Genomic DNA, 19,892 nt, shown 5'->3' on the forward strand with positions numbered 1-19,892 from the left:
CATTTTAACTTTACCATGAAATTCGAAATATTTACAAAACACCTGCTTGAGAACCTAAGTTGATCATTGTCTGCCAAACTGCTGCTTATTGCAAAGTGAGTTGTCTTTACTGCTACAATACAAAACTTGAATTTTGCCTGTAAATCGCCCAACGACAGCACGTATCTGGAAAGATTCGGGTCACTCGTATCTCGAGGCACCGAAGTGTACTGGAGTTAAGGTTGGAGATTGATTTATTTGTTTTACAGGCTAGCCAATGTGGATGTATATTTTAAATACGGTAATTTATTACCGCAAATTATTTTGGGGAGCCCGGTTTTTCACCTACTTGTTCCTAAAGTTAAACTAATCTGTAAATAAGTACTTGTTCCTTCGTGGACGCATCATCGAGAAGCTAGCTATTCACCCAAAACTGAAAAAATGGACAGCGTGCCTCTTAACAGACTTTATTTATACAACAAACACAGTAATCGGTTTTAATAGTGAAATAGTAGCTTTTAAAAGTTCGATTTTACTCAGCGTTAAACTTTGACTTTTAATTTTTCCGAGTTCCCGTGTGGTACCGTGAACATAACTCGAAAACGTCCTTGCGTGATGACGTATACGCCTTCGTCACTCCGGACAAGTCTGGAGCATCCCTGGTGGCTAAGCTAGGTGGCTAACTGCACTGTTGTTTGACTTGTGTTGTTTTCCACAAGAGAAAACGAGCACAAATATCAGCTGTCGCAAGTGGAGGAAACGCCAAACATTCTCCCGAGTGTCCGCGTCGGGCCGGTCGTTATGGCTCTGCAAGGCCCGGAGGAGCTGGGGGAGCCGGTGGAGGAATCGGAGGATCTGGACGACCATGACGCCAGTCGTATCTCGCCTGCTGAGGAGATACCGCTGCCTGCCCGGCCCGGGGGCGACGACGAGAACCCCGTACGGTCCACCGTGCTGCTGCCCTGGGACCGCTTCTCAGCCTGGCTGCACTGTATTTGCGTGGTGGGCTTTGACCTGGAGCTGGGACAGGCGGTGGAGGTGAGGGAAGACCCGCAGAGGTCAGCTGGTTCATTGGAAGAAGGGAGTCCGCTGGGAAGGCTTCCAAAAGTTCGCGTTCTATTCAGGGCGCCGACTAATTCATGGACAAGATAACAACAACAAGGGTTTAAAAACAAAACACAAAGAAAACTAAAGTCATGAAATAGCAAGATTTCTTGAAACAACCACACAATATTACACTGAAAAATAATGAAATGAGAAACTTGCTGTGTTATTCACAACCATAAAAATGTGACTTTCTTTAAAACGTGTAAACAGCCAGTTTCAAAACATCTCAGCAATGTCTTAAAACAAGCTTATAATGCGGGAATACTATACAGTATCTCGGTTCAAGCACTACTTTTGTCTAAATGAGGCTCATGCCTCCACTCACCAAGCAGCCTCGAGATTAGCGAAAAATCAGTCTACCAGATGAGTTTTTCCACACACTATTCAAAGCATTTAAAATAAAGAAAAACCTCAGCAGACTTGCTGCTATGTGTTTTTAAAGTGCAGATTAACGATTTATAATTACCATTACACTCAAGATAAATTCTGTTAGCCTGTTGATGGCGTTTCGCATTAAACATAGGATTCAGACTGACTGATTTATTTATTTATTTTTAAATAATTGACATTATATGGAAGATAAGTGGCTTGGACAATTACTGGATGCGTGGATGACATTATATGATTTAGTATAAAATTTTTCGTAATGCAAGTCAATTCCCATGAAATTCAAGTGTCAATTGTGTGTAATGCTTCTTTTGAATCCGAATGCCAAGCCAACAGTGAGCTGATAATCAAGGAAACGCAGACTCGTTATTCGGGTAGTTTCTGCATTTCTGACTGTGACGCAGAAACACTAAAAGGACGTTAGACTCCCATTTTGTAATAAAAGTTACTTATGACTTTTTTGGTAAGCGAAATGTTGCCTTTTGGTGTGATAACTGTGCTCATCTGATCTCCAGGTGATTTATCCGCATCACTCCAAGCTGTCAGAGAAAGAGGTGAGTGAGGCCTGCTTGATCTGATACGATCTAGCTCCTTCACACAACAAGTAAATCCTGTTAATTGTTGTGCTTTCCTCTCAGAAAACGAGCATTTGCTACCTTTCCTTCCCAGACTCCAACTCGGGTAGGTTTCGGTTTGTGTTCTTTTAATAATTCACCGACAAGCTTACTTGGATTTTTTTTTTGGGTGCCCTAAAGGCCACCGTAGTTCCTGGTACGTTGTTCTTAAATGTGAAACAATAAGTTTCTCTCTGAAAACTGCACCTACCTGCAAGGTTGTTGCACATTTCATTCCTGACTTGAAATAAAGGTGGCCCCTTGCATTTCTAAATAACGCAATACAAGTGGTTCTTATTTTAAAAAAGCTCATATTTAATATACAGGCTGGGGGTGCGCCATTGAGTCATTTTGAATTATTTGGTGAGGGCATTTTATTATTTATTTTTTTTTTTTTGTGACTTCCGTAGTTCAAGGTCAAATGTCAGTGTTGCCAACATTTTCCGGGACAAAACATTTAATTGACAATTTTTCATTATCTTTTATTTTGTTTATCTCCAGGCAAGTTACTGTTGGGTAAAAAAATCTAGCTAGAATGAAACGGTTTCGAAACCTGTTTGGAATCAAAAGAACTGGAGATCAAGGGAACACAGAAATAGATTTTAATTATTTGGTTTTCTACAAGTGAAGGAAAATAACAATTCAATTGGTAATTTATTTCCAGTCCATATCGCCGAACAATTTGACACTCTTTCCGATCATAAAAATATAACTAGAAGTTAACTGATGTGTGAATAGGAAATCTAGCTAATGTAGTAAAACTAAAAATATATTTTTTAGCCTTTTAATCAAGAGCTTTATTTGTCTTTTGCTCAAATTGTCATCAGCATCAAAACGTCCTGTGTTGACGTGAGCATTTACCTCATTGCGCTTGCCAGGAGAACTCACCGAAGACTCGAGACTTGAGCTCTGAATTCTTCTTTCTGTAACCTGAAGCGTCTCTTTAAAAAAAAAAAAAAGCTTCAGAGAGAGCTAACTTCTTCTGACATCACCATTAAAGAGATTGCTAATAAAGCTTTGTAACATGAAGACGATTATTTTTTCCGCCGTCTTCTTCGTGCACACGTATTCACTCCCAAACTCTTGCGATGTGACCGAGTCAAGTATTTCAGTAGTTTGTACACTTGACTGCTTTGCCGGCGTGGCCTCGCTCCAGGCGCAACTGGCGATGGCCTCTGACAAGTCGCTTGGTCGTCACGCAACCCCGACTGCATGATGCCTCCAAGTCCACACAACACAGCACGGCCCGCTCCATTCTTTTAGCCCGCCCGCCCTCCACTTGCATGATCGATTGTTGCATTCAAATTTTGTCTTTTTCCACAAAAAAAGTGGTAAAACGTATCGATGATTTTTAAAAAAAAAAAAAAAATTTTTTTTTACCTCAAGTCATGCGATAACTGATTCATAAATAATGGGAAAATAAACAATTTTATAATGAACATTTCAAATGTATTTCTATTATTATTATTTTCAATGTGTTACTTCGGTAATACATATACTAAAATTGGAACGGTACAGAGAAGATTAGCATGGTTGGAATCGTGAAGCGTTACCAATTTTTATTTCCTCATTTTTCAATGATGCTTTGAATTACAATTGCCGGTCAAGGTTAAAAAAGATGACAGCTCTAATACAGTAGCAAGTAGTTCCTCACCCGGCTCCTCCTGGTTGCTTCCAGGTTGCCTGGGTGACACCCAGTTTTGCTTCCGCTTTCGTCAAGGCTCCAACAGGAAGTCGTCGCTGGGCTGCTTCCTGGAAACCAGTGACAGGGATGCACCGCCCTGCCTCAAGGTTGTCTCTCGCACACACACTCACACACGAATGCACAAAGGAGCGGTTCTCCAAAGTTTTTCACCAAGTAAAACCTCAGAAAATCTTAATTCTCCAAATGCCACCGAAATCTAAGCACTCCATTGCAGGTTTGTGATCAGGCTATTTCGCTAACTTATTTATTCATCATACAGTTTATAATAATTTTATTCTGCCTTCTGTTAATTTTTGGGTGTAATTTCACTGTTTGCCGCTAGATGGTGGCACAGTATTTTGTTTGACTGTGTCAATTTCACGTCATTCTCTTTAATCCTGCTTTTTACATCTACAGAAAGCGACGGCTGGAGGGGCATTTTATAATGTATATTGCATGATTCCATAAGACTGCCACTACAGAGACAATTCTTTGGACACAAACCATCAAAATGGCAATTTTCCTTACTATGTGCCTTTTACAGTATACTGTATGTTTGGTATGTTCACAGCGAGAGCAGGGACATTATTACGGCTATGTGTATTTTCGTCAAGTGCGGGACAAGTCTCTGAAGCGAGGCTACTTCCAGAAGGTGAATGAAACCGATCCATGTGATTATTCGACCAATGTCCGTTTGCTTATCAATCATCTAGTTGCCGTTTTACAGTCTCTGGTCCTGATCAGTAAGCTGCCCTACGTGACCTTCTTCCACTCACTCCTCAAGATCATGGCTCCAGAATACTTTGAGAAGCAGGAACCGTGTCTGGAGGCGGGTATGTGTTTCACTTCAAAAGGCTTTAATTCCATTTTTTTCTTCCGTTAGCCTTGACATATTTACCAACATTGAAACTATTAGCCACTAAGCGCTATAAATAAATACCCATTACAATATAATTAAAAGTATTACATATTTGAAAGTGAAATGCTAAATGGAAAAAAAAAAACAGACCCAGAAATTGAGAGAAATACAAAAATATTCACCAAACCTCAATAAAATATTAACTAGAATACATATTTAAAAAAACATTTTACAAAAAAAAATACTACAAAAAAAGTCTGACTATTGGTCAGAAATATTGGATGAAGAATTCCCAAATATTTGAAAAAAGACAAAATATTTGTCTCGCAGCTTGTAACGATATGGACCGCTGGCCCACTCCGCAACCGGGGCGAATCCTCACACTGCCCATCATGGGCGTGGTCATCAAGGTAAGAGCCGTCACTGACTCATCAAGGAGGACCATTGAGTGTTTTGACGTGTACGTGCGCCACCGTAGGTGCGCATCCCGACCTGTTACGACAAACCGGGAACGTCGCAACTCGTCCAGTCGGCTCAGGTGACGAAACGTCAACAACAAGTCTCTCCTCAAATGATTTCTTTTGATGAGACTTCATGTGATATTTTTTTTTTTTTGTCTAGAGTGACAGTCTGGTGTCCATTGTGCTGCCCACCATCCATGAAGTGGACCTCTTCAGGTGAGAGCGCCAAATGACTTTTGGGAACATCGCTAAGTGGCTGCAGCAGCGTGTTTTTGTTGTCAAGCCAACGGCTAAAAGCTAAATCGAACGCCTCGCTCTATGTATGCAGGTGTTTCTTTCCAGTCTTCTTCCACATCCAGATGCTGTGGGAATTGGTGTTGCTGGGGGAGGCGCTCGTTGTCATGGCGCCCTCTCCTGCCGAGTCGTCGGACACCGTGCTGGCACTGGTCAGGTGAGACCCAAATTCCTTGCCATTGCATTCATTTTCTGAAAATCGTTAGCGTGAAACAAATTGTAGAAAAGTAGGAGACACAATTACGAGCAAAATATTTTAGGAAAATGCACAAATATTGGAAAAATATTCAATGAATATTGGGGGGGGGATGACAAAAAAAGACAAATATTAAAATCAACAGATGACAAAATAATTAGAAAATAACAAATATTACTCAAAAATATTAGATAAAAGTAAAAAAAAAATCTCCAAATGGAACTGTAAGGAATTGTATTTCTTGTGTGCTTCTTCTCCGCACAATCCTTTTTTTCCTTTTTCTTACCATTTTTTATCAATGGCTCACATTGTTGAATTTTATCCCTAAATATAAAGGCCAAATAACATCAGGCTTTTTCTTTGCAGTTGCGTGTCTCCTCTGCGCTACTGCAGCGACTTCCGGCCGTACTTCACCATCCACGACAGCGAATTCAAGGAGTACACCACCAGGACTCAGGCGCCGTGAGTACAATTAAGCGCAAGCATATATATATTTTTTTTAAACAAATACTAAAGGACAAATTATTCTAAAACAGTCAAATGTTCTTTATTGTTTCAAGCATTTGGAGACCCAGAATGTTTTTTTTATTCATTTTTTTTATTTAATCAGCTGTCCAATTAGTTATCTGAATTTTAGTCTTCCAAATATTAGAATCAGCATCAAACTATAATTGGTTTTCTGGTTGTTACTGTAAGTTGCCATAAAGTACAATAATCTAGTGCTTCTTTTCTATTTTTTTTTTTTTTGTCATCATTTTTGGGTGTCTGAAATGGATGAATTGCTTTTCCATTCATTTGATTTTGCATTTCTATTTAAATTTTGAATGTGGTCACGGAACCAATCCAACTTGTAAGCAAGGCTTACATACACTGCATAATATGTATCAGTTCTTGCTGAGTCATGTTTTCGGCATTTCAAACTTTCCTGTAGACCGTCAGTCATCCTGGGAGTGACCAACCCCTTCTTTGCCAAGACTCTGCAGCACTGGCCTCACATCATCCGCATCGGCGACATGAAGCAAGCAGGTGATTGGACATTGAATCCAAATCCATGTCATATGACGCTTGACTCAAATAGTCGCCTTAAATTGTGAATCCCTCACAGGAGAGATGGCCAAGCAGATGAAAGTGAAGAAACTGAAGAATCTGAAAACTCTCGACTCCAAACCCGGTAAATCTCTTTGTCCTCTTCGTCTTGAAAAAAGTGGATCACTGGGATCTTATGGACTCACTCTGAGGATTGAGGATGAGATGATTCGGTTGACTGACTCAAGTTAGTAGACTCACCAGTGTGTGTGTGTGTGTGTGTGTGTGTTTTCCAGGTGTATACACGGCGTACAAGCCCTATCTCAACAAAGATGAAGAAATCATCAAGCAGCTCCAGAAGGTCAGCTCTTGTTGTATGCCAGCCAATTTTCGGCATTCTGACTCATCTTTCAAGGCTTACAGAATTTTTTTTTTTTTTTTTTTTTTTGTGACAACCTAGACACAGAACCCACTAAATGAAATATTTGACTCTCTTCTTTCATCACACGCAAACAAAGTTTGATTCCACCTTTATTGCATTTTTTTTAACAGTCAGTTTTCCTTCCTTGTTGTCAGGGTGTTCAACAAAAGAGACCTTTGGCGGCCCAGAATGCAATTCTGCGGCGATACTTTCTGGAGCTGACGCAAAGCTTCATCATTCCCCTGGTAAGTCGACATCAATAACAACAGCGAGTTGAAGACGCGAGCGTTGCGTTTTGTCTGCCCGGCGTGCAGGAGCGCTACGTGGCCAGCCTGATGCCTCTGCAGAAGTCCATCAGCCCTTGGAAGAGTCCGCCTCTACTGCGGCCGTTTGTCCAGCAGGACTTCATGAAGACGCTGGAGAAGGCCGGCCCGCAGCTCACCTCCAGACTCAAGGGAGACTGGATCGGACTCTACAGGTATGTGGACGCACGCGAGGCTACAAAATGTCCAAAATGGCCGCCATCTGCAAAGCTTCTTGAAATTGCTGTTAATTGTGATCTTCTCGTGTTTTTTCCGCAACTCATTCATTGCCAGCCCAGTCAAAATGTCTCCTTGACGCCTATAGCCGTCAATGGCAATGGATGACTTAATTGTTTCTCACGTGTTCCACATGTTATCCTTGTCTTCCCCGTGTTATTTTTTTTATATAATCCCTGTATGTATGTTGCTCACATGCTCCCCACGTGTTCCTCGCATTTTCCCTTTTGTTCCCCACGTGTTGCTCATGTCTTCCCCATACATTCCCCCCCAACAATATGTTCCGTACATCCTCCTTGTTCATCGGTTCCCTCAACTATTGCCTACGCTCTCCACCTTTCTCACATTCCCCACGCATTCCACTTATTCAATTGCTCTCCACGTTTTTCACATGTTCTCCACATGTTCCTCACGTTATCTTAACTTGTTCCTCATATGTTCTTCGCAGCCTCTCACAAGTTCCACACATATTTTTAGATTGTTGTCCACATGCTCCTCACATATCTCAATATTTCCGATCTGTTTTTCCCTCAATTGCTCCTCACATTCACTCCATGTTCTTCTAGTGTTCTTGTTTTCGTCCACACTATACGTGCCCATCCACATGGTCCTCGCATGTTCTCACCTGCATTTTCCCGCGTTGTCCGACAGGCACTTCCTGAAATCTCCCAACTTTGACGGCTGGTTCCGTAACAGAAGGAAGGAGATGACTCAGAAACTTGAGGCTCTGCACTTGGAAGCGCTCTGTGAGGAGGTGAGGAGGAAGCAAGAAAGAAGGTTTTTAAATCTTTCTCCCATCGAATGATGTGGAGCCTGGTTTGAGTTTTGTGATGTTGTCTTTGATAGGACCTGCAACAGAGAGTCCAGAGGCACTCTGAAGTGGAGACGGTGGATCTGGTCCTCAAGTTGAAGGACAAACTGGCAAGTAGAAGAAATTGAATCTCAAGAAAGGAAAAAGGAAACAAAACACTGACTTGTGTCCCTCCCAACCCCCCAGAGTCAAGCGGAGAAGGAACGTCTGCCTGTGCGTGCCGGCACGCTGGCCAAACTGCGAGCTCACATTGATGATGTCATCCGAGCCTTACCCGAAGACCTTCAGGGTATCCTCCACAAACCCACCACACCCTGAACTTTAACCCAAGGAAAAAAAAAAAAAGCAAAATGGCCACCTGACACATGAAGAACGCTCGTGTGTTTCCGATCATTTCCAAATGTCCGGAGGGATTATTCTCCACCTCTTGAAAAGACTTTTAAATCTGGAATCTTTTTTTTTGCCTTTTCCTTTTTCAAAGACTTGCTTTTTAAAGTGCACTTCTTCCCGTTGTGTACTTGTAAAAAAAAAAATCAAAAAAAAAATCACAGACTCTAGTATGCAAGCCAATGGTTTTGCTTTTCAGTTTTTATGTTTTCAACTGAACAGCACAACAACAACAATAGAGCACCAGCAACGCACTCGGTTCCGCAGTGGCCAATCAGGCTTCTGCATCCAGGTTCATGTGACCCTCCAGAATATGAGACCTTGAGAAATATAACTGAAAAATCGTTGATTTTTCCGTTATTAAAAACTCCAACTGCACAGACTTTTTAAGTAACGTGTATGTAAATTTCAAGATATATTACTTTGGAAACGTTTTTAAAATTCTCTCAATATCTGGAAATTAAGCATTTTTTTTCCTGGCATTTTCCAGCAACTTGAAACAGGAAAATTGGGTCAAGATTTCCAGTAAATCACAAGGATTTAATGGTAAAAATCTGGAAAGTCCTGGCAATTTCAATATGTATTATTGATGGAACATTTTTGACTTTGACTTTATAAATTCATTCATTGTGTGCCTGTTATTAAGTTTTGAAGAAAATTGGCAGAAAATTCCTGGAAATTGAAGTATAGGATAAAACGTTTCCAACTTCAGAAACTTGCTGTTGGAAATGTGACTGGAATTTTAGCACAAAAAAAAAATAAAATAATTCAGAAATTCTTTGACTTCATGGAAACTTTTCAGTCATCAGAAATTTCCCAACCTTTTCCATTTCTAACTGATTGTTTGAATGTGTAAAAATCATCATGGCCTTAATTTTCGCCAGGCTAACTGACGCCATTTTTTTAAATTCCCCCCTCCATAAATGCCTTCAACATCTCTCAGGAAGTCTCAGTAAATCTCACTCACTCTCGAATTAGTCAACAAAAAATATTTATTATTTAATTATTTTGGCCACCGTTTAACAGCATTATTGCTTATTTGTACTTAGTTTTTTATTTTTACTTTAAGCATTTTATCATTTTACATTATTTTACTTTTAACATTTCAAACTTTTTTTCTTATTTTTTCTTTCTTATTTTTCTTTTTTTTTTTACAATTCCCACAAAGGATTGTAAAATTCTGTGTAACATGATTGCTGCTTGACTGAATTAATAATTGTACCATTTGGTGTTATGATTTTTCTCCATGGAAAATGGGCAGACAATTTCTAGAAAGTCTATGGGGAATTTGGCAAAATATTACCAATGAATGTCTCAAAAACCACTCATGGGAAATGTCTAAAAAAAAAATGGATTTTCCTGTAAAATATTTCCAACTAATTTGGGGAAACATTTCCAATGAATTTGTGGAAGCAATTGATAATTTGCTAAATAATTAATCAATTCCAATAGAGCCTTTCCAATTTGAGGCAAATTCTAGTAAATTGCTAGGAACTTTTCTTGGGAAATTTGTTGAAAAATTATTTTTTCGAACTGAATTAATAACCGTATTATTTTATGTTGTGATTTTATCTCATGCAATGCACACTTGGAGCAGCAAAAGTTTTATATTTATAACAACGGAGTGTATTTTAAAAATTTGTGGGTGTTTATAACAATGGAAAAGTCTTTGTTTTTTTTTTACTTTTTTCCTACAAAGTGGTATGATTAAAAATTTACAAATTATTTTGCTAAAGACGCAGACCATGACAGTAGGCTAACATTAAACCACTACATGAAACCACTTGTATGATTTTGTGAACTAATGACGTGAATTGATCATTTCATTTGAATGTCGACAGCTGTTTTTTTTTTTTTGTTGAGAAAAAGAATCTCATGCTTGAGTTATTAGTATTACAATAAAATTTTCAACCAGCCACACGTTCGTCTTGTTTCCATGATGATGATTATTTATTATTATTTATATTATTTTCTAGCATTGTTATTTAATTCCTGATTTTAAAATAGCCACTCCGAACTGAAGCTCCCTATTGGACATGAATAAAAACATACTTACCAAATTTGTGACTTTAAGAAAAAATTTCTCAAAATATAGTTTTAAAATATTTTATATATTTTTTTTTTTTTAGCCTGTTTGTTTTAAGATATATTTCATTGTAAAATATTAACCGTTTGAGAAATCTTCTGTTTGTTAAAAAATAAGAAAAATACCATTTTTATTTAATAAAGTATTTTAAAAATGTAAAATATTAAAAAGTACCCTTTTTAATGGGACTTCACATAAGCATGCTAACAAAATGAATCTCCTGATACATAAAGCAACACATAATGCAAACATTGGTCGTGCTATGTCTTTATTCGCTACTATTTTGTGATTAAAATATTTCAAAAGATGATATAAAATGTGTGCGTGGGGGGGAGGTACAAGGGGATCAATCAGGTGTTTTGAATTTCAATTATGACATTCTGAAGCAACAACAGAGCTCCGCCAAGGCTTAAAATGGAATTAAGGGGACAAAAATCATTCATTTAATTTTTTTTTTTCATTCTTCCGTGCTTTCTTTTTGTTCTTGTGGGTCCTCGTCTCCTTTTTGGGGCTCTTTGCCACCTGCTTTCGCTCGTAGGTATCCTCCAGCAGGATGCGCCCTTTCGGCGTGTACCCGATGTTGGACCACGTCAACACCGAGCCTGTGGGCCAGCTTGCCAAAAAAAATAAATAAAAAAAAAAAATAAATAAAAAAAATATATTGAAAACTGAAAATTTAAATTATTATTAATTATATATTTTTTTTAAATTGGTCAACAGATTAATTGGTTATCGGAATTTTATTCTGCCAAATATTGCAAGCAGCATTGGCATCCAAAAAAATCCATATCAGTCATGACACAAGTCTTACCCGTAGCTAGGCGGGGTCATGTAGTTGAGGATGGCGTTGTATGAAACGGGGTAATCCCACATCTGCAGGTCTGTCACCTGACCGTCCACTCCCGAAATGGCGATCACTGGATCACCTGACCACACTGAATACTGAACACGCATACACGAAAAGTCTTTCTCAGTCACTTTGGTACATTTCTCTGATCAGAATTGAAAGTGTCAAAACTGCTGCCAATTGGTACCCGTCCGCGAACCAATGATTGGCGAACACTTCACTAAGGTATGAATTACAATTCGCAATAATGGTCATCAAAACTTTCGTCACATTTTACACCAGAACATTCCTCCAGAGCAGGGCTGGGCAAACTTTTTGATTGGTGGGCCACAATGGGTTTGTAAATTTGACAGAGGGGCCGAGTGTTTTGATAACCTCACCTCATTGGAGATTAAAAAAATACATATAATTTTAAATAAAAATGAACCAAAACATTTCAACAAAATATCTGTGTTTGACACACCAGAGTATTTAAAAAAAAAAAGATTAACAAGCTTTATTGATTTAATTTTATTCAAGTTTGGCGGGCCGGATTATAACAGATGGACAGAAAGACCGATCAGTGGACACACAACCGGATGGACATATGGACACACACCTTGTCAGGTGCCATCTTCCTGACGCTCATGTAGCCTCCGCTGAAGAGCTGCACGACTCCTCTGACATTGTCCACGGTGAGGCACAGTCTGGTCCACAGGTCGTCCCTGATCCCAGGCCACATCCTCACGTTGGGCTTCAGCCAGGTGCGAGAGTATGTGGCGCTCCAGCTCAGCACGTAGACTTTGTCATCGTTGGAGGACAGAGTTAAGGAGCCTCGGCTGGATGGGCTGAGGGTGAAGATGATGCGGGGTGACGTGTTGTCGTCGAACAGGTAGCGCAGACACACTGTCACACCTGTGGGTAGATAGAAAGATGCAACGATGTATAGGCAGACAAATGGATGATGACATTGTCAGATGGATAGAAAAATGGATCAAAGGACAAATGATACTTCGATTGAGAGATGATGCATTTGATGGATAAATAGCTGCATCGACAGATGGTTGGATAGATGGATAGACACATGATTGATTAGATGGATTACGCTCACCTTTATTGGGAGCCACTGTAGTCCAGCTCGGATAAGACGTGGTTGGATAGGGCCAGGTGGGGTCAGACCAGGTTCCGTTGGTCGTTGTCGGGGAGGCCCTAGTTGGGTAGGCCTGGGTCGGATAGGGCCAGGATCGATAAGATCTGGTTGGGTCAGCATACGAGCGATAGGCCCTGGTGCGTTGGGCCCCGGAGCGATAGGCTCTGGTTGGGTAGGGCCGGGTCGGGTGGGCCCAGGAGCGATAAGCCCTCGTTGGGGCAGACCACGAGCGATAATCCCTGGTTGGGTCGGCCCTGGGCCGGTAGCCCCAGGAGCGATACGCCCGTGTCGGATAGTCCCAGGAGCGATAGGCTCTGGTTGGGTCGGCCCTGGTCCGGTAGACCCGGGAGCGATAGGCTCTGGTTGGGTCGGCCCTGGTCCGGTAGACCCGGGAGCGATAGGCTCTGGTTGGGTAGGGCCGGGTCGGGTGGGCCCAGGAGCGATAAGCCCTCGTTGGGGCAGACCACGAGCGATAATCCCTGGTTGGGTCGGCCCTGGGCCGGTAGCCCCAGGAGCGATAGGCCCGTGTCGGATAGGCCCAGGAGCGATAGGCTCTGGTTGGGTCGCCCCATGCATTGTTATCACGGAAAGAGTAGTAAGGCGGGTAAAAGGACACTCCTGATTGTCCTCGTTCACTGTCAGGAGACAACGTGATCATCTTTCCCATTAAATTGGATGGTGCAGCTGCACAGCAGAACAGAAAAATGTGTCAAGACAACCACAAACAAGCAATGGAAAAACCTTTCACACTTTGCGGTGTCACATTTTCCTGGGCAGGATTTGGGATACAGATGATTAGTTGCGATGTAGTCTTATGAAACTGAAGTATGCAGTATATAGACCATAGACCATGAAACTTCACCGTCCAAAGTTAAACGATACAATTTTTTTTTTTTTATCAGTCACAGCACTTTGTGGCGACTTTGTCACTGTCACATACCTCTTGATGAAGAAAAAATAATAGCCAGAGTGAACTCTGGAAATATTCTGCTTACACAGCCTACCATAAACACCATAAAACCTCTGAGCTGTATGCCAGCCAGTTATCGCCACCTCGCTTCCCTTTTTGAAATTGTACAGCCGTTTTTATGCAAATGGAACGGATTGTTCCAATTTTGTGATTTCCAATAGCAGATCTTTTAATTTCAGTGGCTTGTCTCATTTGAAGTTTACCGTCAAAGCAAACTTAGAACAACAAGAATTACATGTTGTGAATTTAAACTTACCATATAGCTTCAGCTTTGGCGAACAAGTCATTTTAGCTTAATGCTAACAAACAATGAAAAATTCCATCCATAGTGTTCCTACATTGGAGCAAAAAGTGTATACAAAAAATATAAAAATATACACAGTCATATATTCTTTATGCTCTGCAGAGAATGCCTACTATTACTGTGGAGTGAATGTCTGGATTATACTGCCCCCATGTGGCTAAGGTGCACACTCCAGATGGAGTCGCGCAATGTCCATTGAAGTGAAGCAAAAAATGTAGTTAAAACTCAAATTCTTTACATTCTATTTAATTATCCCATTATTTTATTTTTTTCTTGCTTCTGTTCTTTTATCTCATGGCAAAGTGATTATTTGAGAATATCTGAGAGTGAAAAGAAGAAGCAATAACATTGAATACATTTTTTTAAGTTCAAATTTAGATATTTTTCTAAAAGTACCTGTGGTCCACATGTCCATAATTTCTTCTTTGCTGTCACTTGCGGACGCTTCCGTGACGGCCGTGATGATCGTCATCAACAGGGTAATTGAAAAAATTTCCATTTTGCCCATCTTCATCTTGATGCACACGCGAGCAGTAGCCGCGGAACGTCTGCCCTCTCTGAGAGTGTGTCCAATCTAGTGAGTGTGTGAGCGCGTTTGTGTGTATAATGGCACACTTTCACTTCCTGCTTAGTTAAGTTTTGTTTCTGCATGATTTTCACATCCTCTTTACTGTACACACATACACACACAACTTGGCAGGTCATTATGACATATATACTATTGCTACCAAAAGTCTACACACCCCTGTACAATGCTAGCTTTTTGTGACAAATTAGACAAAGATAAATCACGTAAAAACTTTTTCCCCACTCTTTATATGACCTTTAACCTACTCAAGACAAGTGACAGGGAATTAAATATTTTCAATAGGGAAAACAAAACTAACACGCGTGTGTGTTTTGTCGGGAAGGAGCCTTTTTTGCTTCTGGTAATGTGCATGTGTTTATGTTCCAAGGCCACTGGTTCCTTATTAGGAAAAGAATGCTGCACACTCAGAAGAACTTTTCCAAGCCAGCGATCATCAAGGGTTCCGCGGGAATCTTTGTTCATCTATCTATGCCAGCAACATATACTAATAGGAAGAACAAGGCAGTGGTCTTCCAGTAGATAGCAGGAACTCGTGTATTCACCTGTTGCCAATCATACAACACAACACATTTTTGTCATGTGTTTTATGAATGAGGAAAAACAGCACATTATAAAATGTTATATTCTAAAAGCATTGAATAATGACATTTAAAAAAAACAAACAATAATTTGCCACGTTTTTGGATGGAATTCAATGAAGCAAATTGTGTGCACACCTTGGCCACACGGGGGCAGTAAACTCCAGGTAGTCGGAATATAAATGGATATAACGTGGTCACACCTCAGTAATAACTCTCCGAGGAGGATATATGCCTGAATATCTCTGAGTATTATTTTATCGTTTGTCTACACGTGTTACCATGAGATTGTTTTGAAATGTAAAATATATTCCTCGGTTCAATAACTCAACGACAGAATTGTAGAAGGGGGAAATGGGACGTATGTAGAGGTTGTTTTAACACCAGCAGTTTCTATAAAAGGCCACTAGGTGGTAGCATGGATCTGCAAACATTTTAAATTTAGTTTATAGATTAAAAAACGTTCCTTTTTTACATTTGTATTGACAACTAAGATTGTTAGGATGTCATTTTAAAGCAAACAATATGCTTACTAAATTATACCCACATATATATCCAAATTAACTAATTTAATGCCAGAATTTTTCACGAGAGGAAACGCCTCAATTCCCGCGTTTTTCTGGATTTTGACTGATTTTGCAAGGCCAACAGAATACTGTCTTCTAATGCTATACAAACACGGAGTTATGATGCAAAAAAAAAAAAAAAAGGCTAAGACGTATATATACGTCTTTGGGAGGCAGGGACTACATTTTTGAAAACATATATGTATGTTTTATGGATTGAATGAGTTCAAATGTATGGTGAACAAAAAAACATTTCATTGTAAAATTGCAAATTGCTAATTTTTGTACAATTTAGCTAATTTAAAAGATCTTTAAAAGATACTTCAGCTCTCTCTCGCGATTTCTTTCCAGTACAGTATGTGATTTAAAGGCCATAGTGCCACCCTTAGGCTGTACTCTCCAAAAAACAGGAAACAAACGTGATCTGCAAGTTACAGCTGTTTTGCTCCACATGGAGGAAACAAGCTCGACGACTGCGACCTCAACATTTTTTTTTAGTCGGGGAGAGATAAACACACACTGGATTCGGTGACAATAAAAAAAATAAAACAAAGTCAATACATTGGATAAAAATATACAATACTGGAAGAAAATACAAGATATACATTTGTATCAAAGATAAAGATGTCCTTTAATAGTCCCACAATGGGGAAATTTGCATAAGTGCTGAACACTCCAAAAGTGTCAGCAGAAAATATGAAAATGTTTCAAGAAAGTTATGTTAGACTTTTTGGAAGAAAATACACAAATAGAAGAGACCAAATATAAATTCAATAGAAATAAACAAAGTACCATCCATAAAATACAAACGTATCTGATAAAAAAAATACACAATTTATCAGAAACTAAACAATATTTGACAACACCACCCCCCACACACATTCTATAATACTTGAGTATCACACAACAAATATATACGTATATAAATAAAAAATATATAGTAAAAAAAGAAGAAAAAATGAGATATTAAATGTATATTACACAAATATTTGATAAAAAGCCAGAAATATCAGTAGAAAATATTTAAAAGTTAGACAAACATCTTATAAAACAATAAACAACACAAATCTTAGAGAAGGAATACGTAAATATTAGATGGATAACACTGGCCAACAAAGTTTCACTAAAATTTGCAATCAGAAATGTAAGTAAACTTTGTAGATGATTTCTCTGTACTAGTTTCGAATCTGACTTTTTTCAAAAATCTTTTGTTTTCTCGCCTACATCAGGTTTTCATAATACTATATTTTTTATAATATACATATTTATGAATTCATTAGTTAAATAATCATACCTATAAAATACAACACTTGGTAAAATGGTTATTGTGCATGTTTATAGGTGAAAGTTAAAAACCAACAAATGAAAATATCTCAAAAACCTGAAAAAGAAAAGACGTTTGCGAATTTTTTTTCATTTTCATTTAAAGCCAAATCGCATGACTTAAAGTTGTCTCAAAGTATGAAATCAAAAACGAATTTTTAAGTTGTGCTCCTACAATGTTGTGTTGTTGTTTCGCTCCACGTGGAGGAAAACAGCTGGGCGGTTGTGACGTATACAGATACACGGAAGTGACGTCACATGACGTTCCTATCCGCTTGGAATTCTCGCGCCCTTTTTTCGTCGCTCCTCAAAACAAGCCAAAGCGTTTTGAAACCGCTTCAGTGGAAGCACGTGCGAGATGTGTCGTCACGTCAACAAAAATCCAACTTCCGGCGAAAGGCGTCCTTTGAAGCGGAAGTCGCGCCGCGCCTCTGTCGCAACTTGTCAATGTTGTCACCGTGGACGCGTCTGACATGGACACACGTGACATGGAATGAAATGACGCGCGCGCACACGCACGAGCGCCGTCCTAGACTATAAAGGTACGCACATTAAGACAGAAATTCATTCACAACAGAGCCTTAAAACGAAGCGGACTAGAAGAGGAAACGCTGAGCACAACTATGGGCGTCTTCATTTCGCGACTTTTTGCCATGTTTACGGCCAAAACTCCCGCCAGGATTTTAATGGGTGAGTTTTAAGATTGATTTATTATAATTATTTGTGTTATTGGTAGTTGCATAAGTAGTAGAGACAACGTATTATATTTTTTTTGTTATTATCATCATCAATGGCATTAGTATTAATATAATTATTATTAAAGGGAAACGCAACGCAAAAAATATATATACTCCATGGGCATGTTCCTATAGCATTTATGGCACTTATTTTTTAATGACTTCAACCACAATTTAAAAGAATAAAAAACACATTCACAAATAATTGTGATATAAGAGGTGAATAAGTGCTCATCAAATCAATAATTTTTAATTTTGAGTTGCTTCTTTTGAATATATTTATTCTTTTAATGCTACTAACAATGTTTGTGTTTTTGTTTTGCGTGTCACAGTGGGTCTGGATGCTGCTGGTAAAACAACGTTGCTGTACAGGATGAAGCTGTCTGAGGTGGTCACCACCATACCCACTGTGGGTCAGTCAGAAAAGAACAAAAAAATGAATAACACTTTTTGAATTTGGTAAAGCAAAAAAAAAAAAATCAATCGGAATTGTTTTACGTGCAGGATTTAACGTGGAAACAGTTGAATATAAAAACATCTCCTTCACCGTTTGGGATGTCGGCGGGCAAACTGTCATCAGACCACTATGGAGACACTACTACACAAACACTAATGTAAGTACATACTAGTGCACATGTATGCACTACTACACATTTATATTAAAAAAAAAGATATTCATTCATATAGATTATTTTTGAAAACGTCATTGAATGTTTGTTCAGGGTGTCATCTTCGTGGTGGACAGTAACGACTCTCAGAGGCTCAAGGAAGCTGCTGAAGAGCTGCACAGGATCGTGAGTAATCAATCGATCAATCAAAAATTCATACACGTATTGACGGATTTCATTTGATAAGTGGTGTTGTTTGACAGCTGGAAGAGGACGAGCTGAGGAAGGTGGCGCTGCTGGTGTTTGCCAACAAACAGGATCTCCCTCAAGCAATGACCGTCAGTCAAGTCAGCGAGGGGCTGCGCCTATCAGGGGTCACGCAGCCGGTAGGTGACACGTTACATGTTATATCAGACCCAAATATAGAATGTCGCATTTTTTTTCCCCACAGAATCCAATTTCTGATTTGAATTTATTTTTTTCCCTCTTCGCTTATCAATCGGATAAATAGCAAAACATAAATGTGAACATCATACATTTGAAATAATTGATAACTTCACAGCCATGTGTATAATACATCAGCGAGAACATATGTTTGAACTACCAAAACATTTGTTTAAAAAAAATGGTCAAAATCCATATTATTCGATAAAATCAATTAATCACATAGCTCATCCGATATTGTAACGCTTGACTTGCAAGTTGGCCTCATTCCGAACCACACATGTTTGAAAAGAAGTTAACCACTGTGTGTGTATGTGTGTGTGTGTGTAAAGTATTATGTTCAGGCTGCCTGCGCAGTGAGCGGGTCTGGTCTGGTTGAAGGTCTGGATTGGCTCTCGAAGCAGATTCTGAAGCAGTTTTAGCTGATGGGTTGTGGACTTTCCTGTATGCTCCTCACCTCACCAACATGGCGGCTGTGCACCAGCGAAGCACAAAGAAAGAAAGAAAAAAATATTATAAATGTTTTTCTCATAAGAAATGGTTCTGGTGATATTATGGTTTTATATTTGTATTATTAGATTGAAAAAAATGGGTTCTGATTTAATGATTGATCATGTTGTTCTCTTTTACTATGTTTATATTGTAAATACTGTAGTTATCCTCAATAAAGTGGCTATAGGGTGAACCCGATCGTGTGTATTTTATTTTTGTCACATAATATAACATTTAATAGTTCTAATTAAATTTCTGTTACGGTTAGTGTTCTCTACAGGAAATTAGAATTACAATTAATTGATTTGTGTGAATCAAATATATATATTTTTTAAATAATGACTCCATAACATTTTAATGTAATATTGTTCACATCACAAATATTAATTGATATTGACAAAAAAAAAATTCCTTCAAAGCGGCTGTCATTTTGGCGCTTTGTCGTCTAGCAAAA

General features: G+C 39.0%; 3 protein-coding genes and 1 pseudogene across 3 annotated transcripts; 3 read left to right on the forward strand and 1 right to left on the reverse strand.

Annotated features, from left to right (window-relative positions):
• The first annotated feature begins 178 nt into the window (after positions 1-178).
• dennd6a (DENN/MADD domain containing 6A) lies at positions 179-9,309 on the forward strand. Its single transcript, XM_088309833.1, has 19 exons — positions 179-1,017; positions 1,989-2,027; positions 2,112-2,154; positions 3,766-3,878; positions 4,343-4,423; positions 4,499-4,604; positions 4,961-5,040; positions 5,109-5,168; positions 5,252-5,307; positions 5,420-5,542; positions 5,948-6,043; positions 6,513-6,607; positions 6,687-6,752; positions 6,904-6,968; positions 7,184-7,273; positions 7,343-7,506; positions 8,219-8,321; positions 8,414-8,488; positions 8,565-9,309. Exons 1-19 carry the CDS (start codon positions 781-783, stop codon positions 8,694-8,696), a joined length of 1,824 nt encoding a protein of 607 aa, XP_088165959.1. The 5' UTR covers positions 179-780; the 3' UTR covers positions 8,697-9,309.
• Positions 3,563-3,648, forward strand: LOC148326957 (U6 spliceosomal RNA; annotated as a pseudogene).
• A 1,793-nt stretch (positions 9,310-11,102) lies between the features above and the next one.
• LOC148326958 (uncharacterized) lies at positions 11,103-14,688 on the reverse strand. The gene is made up of 5 exons (XM_088309301.1): positions 14,498-14,688; positions 12,789-13,511; positions 12,297-12,592; positions 11,663-11,793; positions 11,103-11,464 (listed from the first exon to the last, which is right to left on the reverse strand). Exons 1-5 carry the CDS (start codon positions 14,613-14,615, stop codon positions 11,287-11,289), a joined length of 1,446 nt encoding a protein of 481 aa, XP_088165427.1. The 5' UTR covers positions 14,616-14,688; the 3' UTR covers positions 11,103-11,286.
• A 2,787-nt stretch (positions 14,689-17,475) lies between these two features.
• Positions 17,476-19,636, forward strand: LOC148326959 (ADP-ribosylation factor 4-like). The gene is made up of 6 exons (XM_088308209.1): positions 17,476-17,847; positions 18,227-18,307; positions 18,399-18,508; positions 18,617-18,688; positions 18,766-18,888; positions 19,279-19,636. Exons 1-6 carry the CDS (start codon positions 17,781-17,783, stop codon positions 19,366-19,368), a joined length of 543 nt encoding a protein of 180 aa, XP_088164335.1. The 5' UTR covers positions 17,476-17,780; the 3' UTR covers positions 19,369-19,636.
• The last annotated feature ends 256 nt before the right edge of the window (positions 19,637-19,892 follow it).

This window comes from Idiotropiscis lumnitzeri, chromosome 11 (assembly GCF_059441095.1).
Source record: "Idiotropiscis lumnitzeri isolate Australia: NSW breed Sydney's pygmy pipehorse chromosome 11, RoL_Ilum_1.0, whole genome shotgun sequence".
Taxonomy (NCBI): Eukaryota; Metazoa; Chordata; class Actinopteri; order Syngnathiformes; family Syngnathidae; genus Idiotropiscis; species Idiotropiscis lumnitzeri.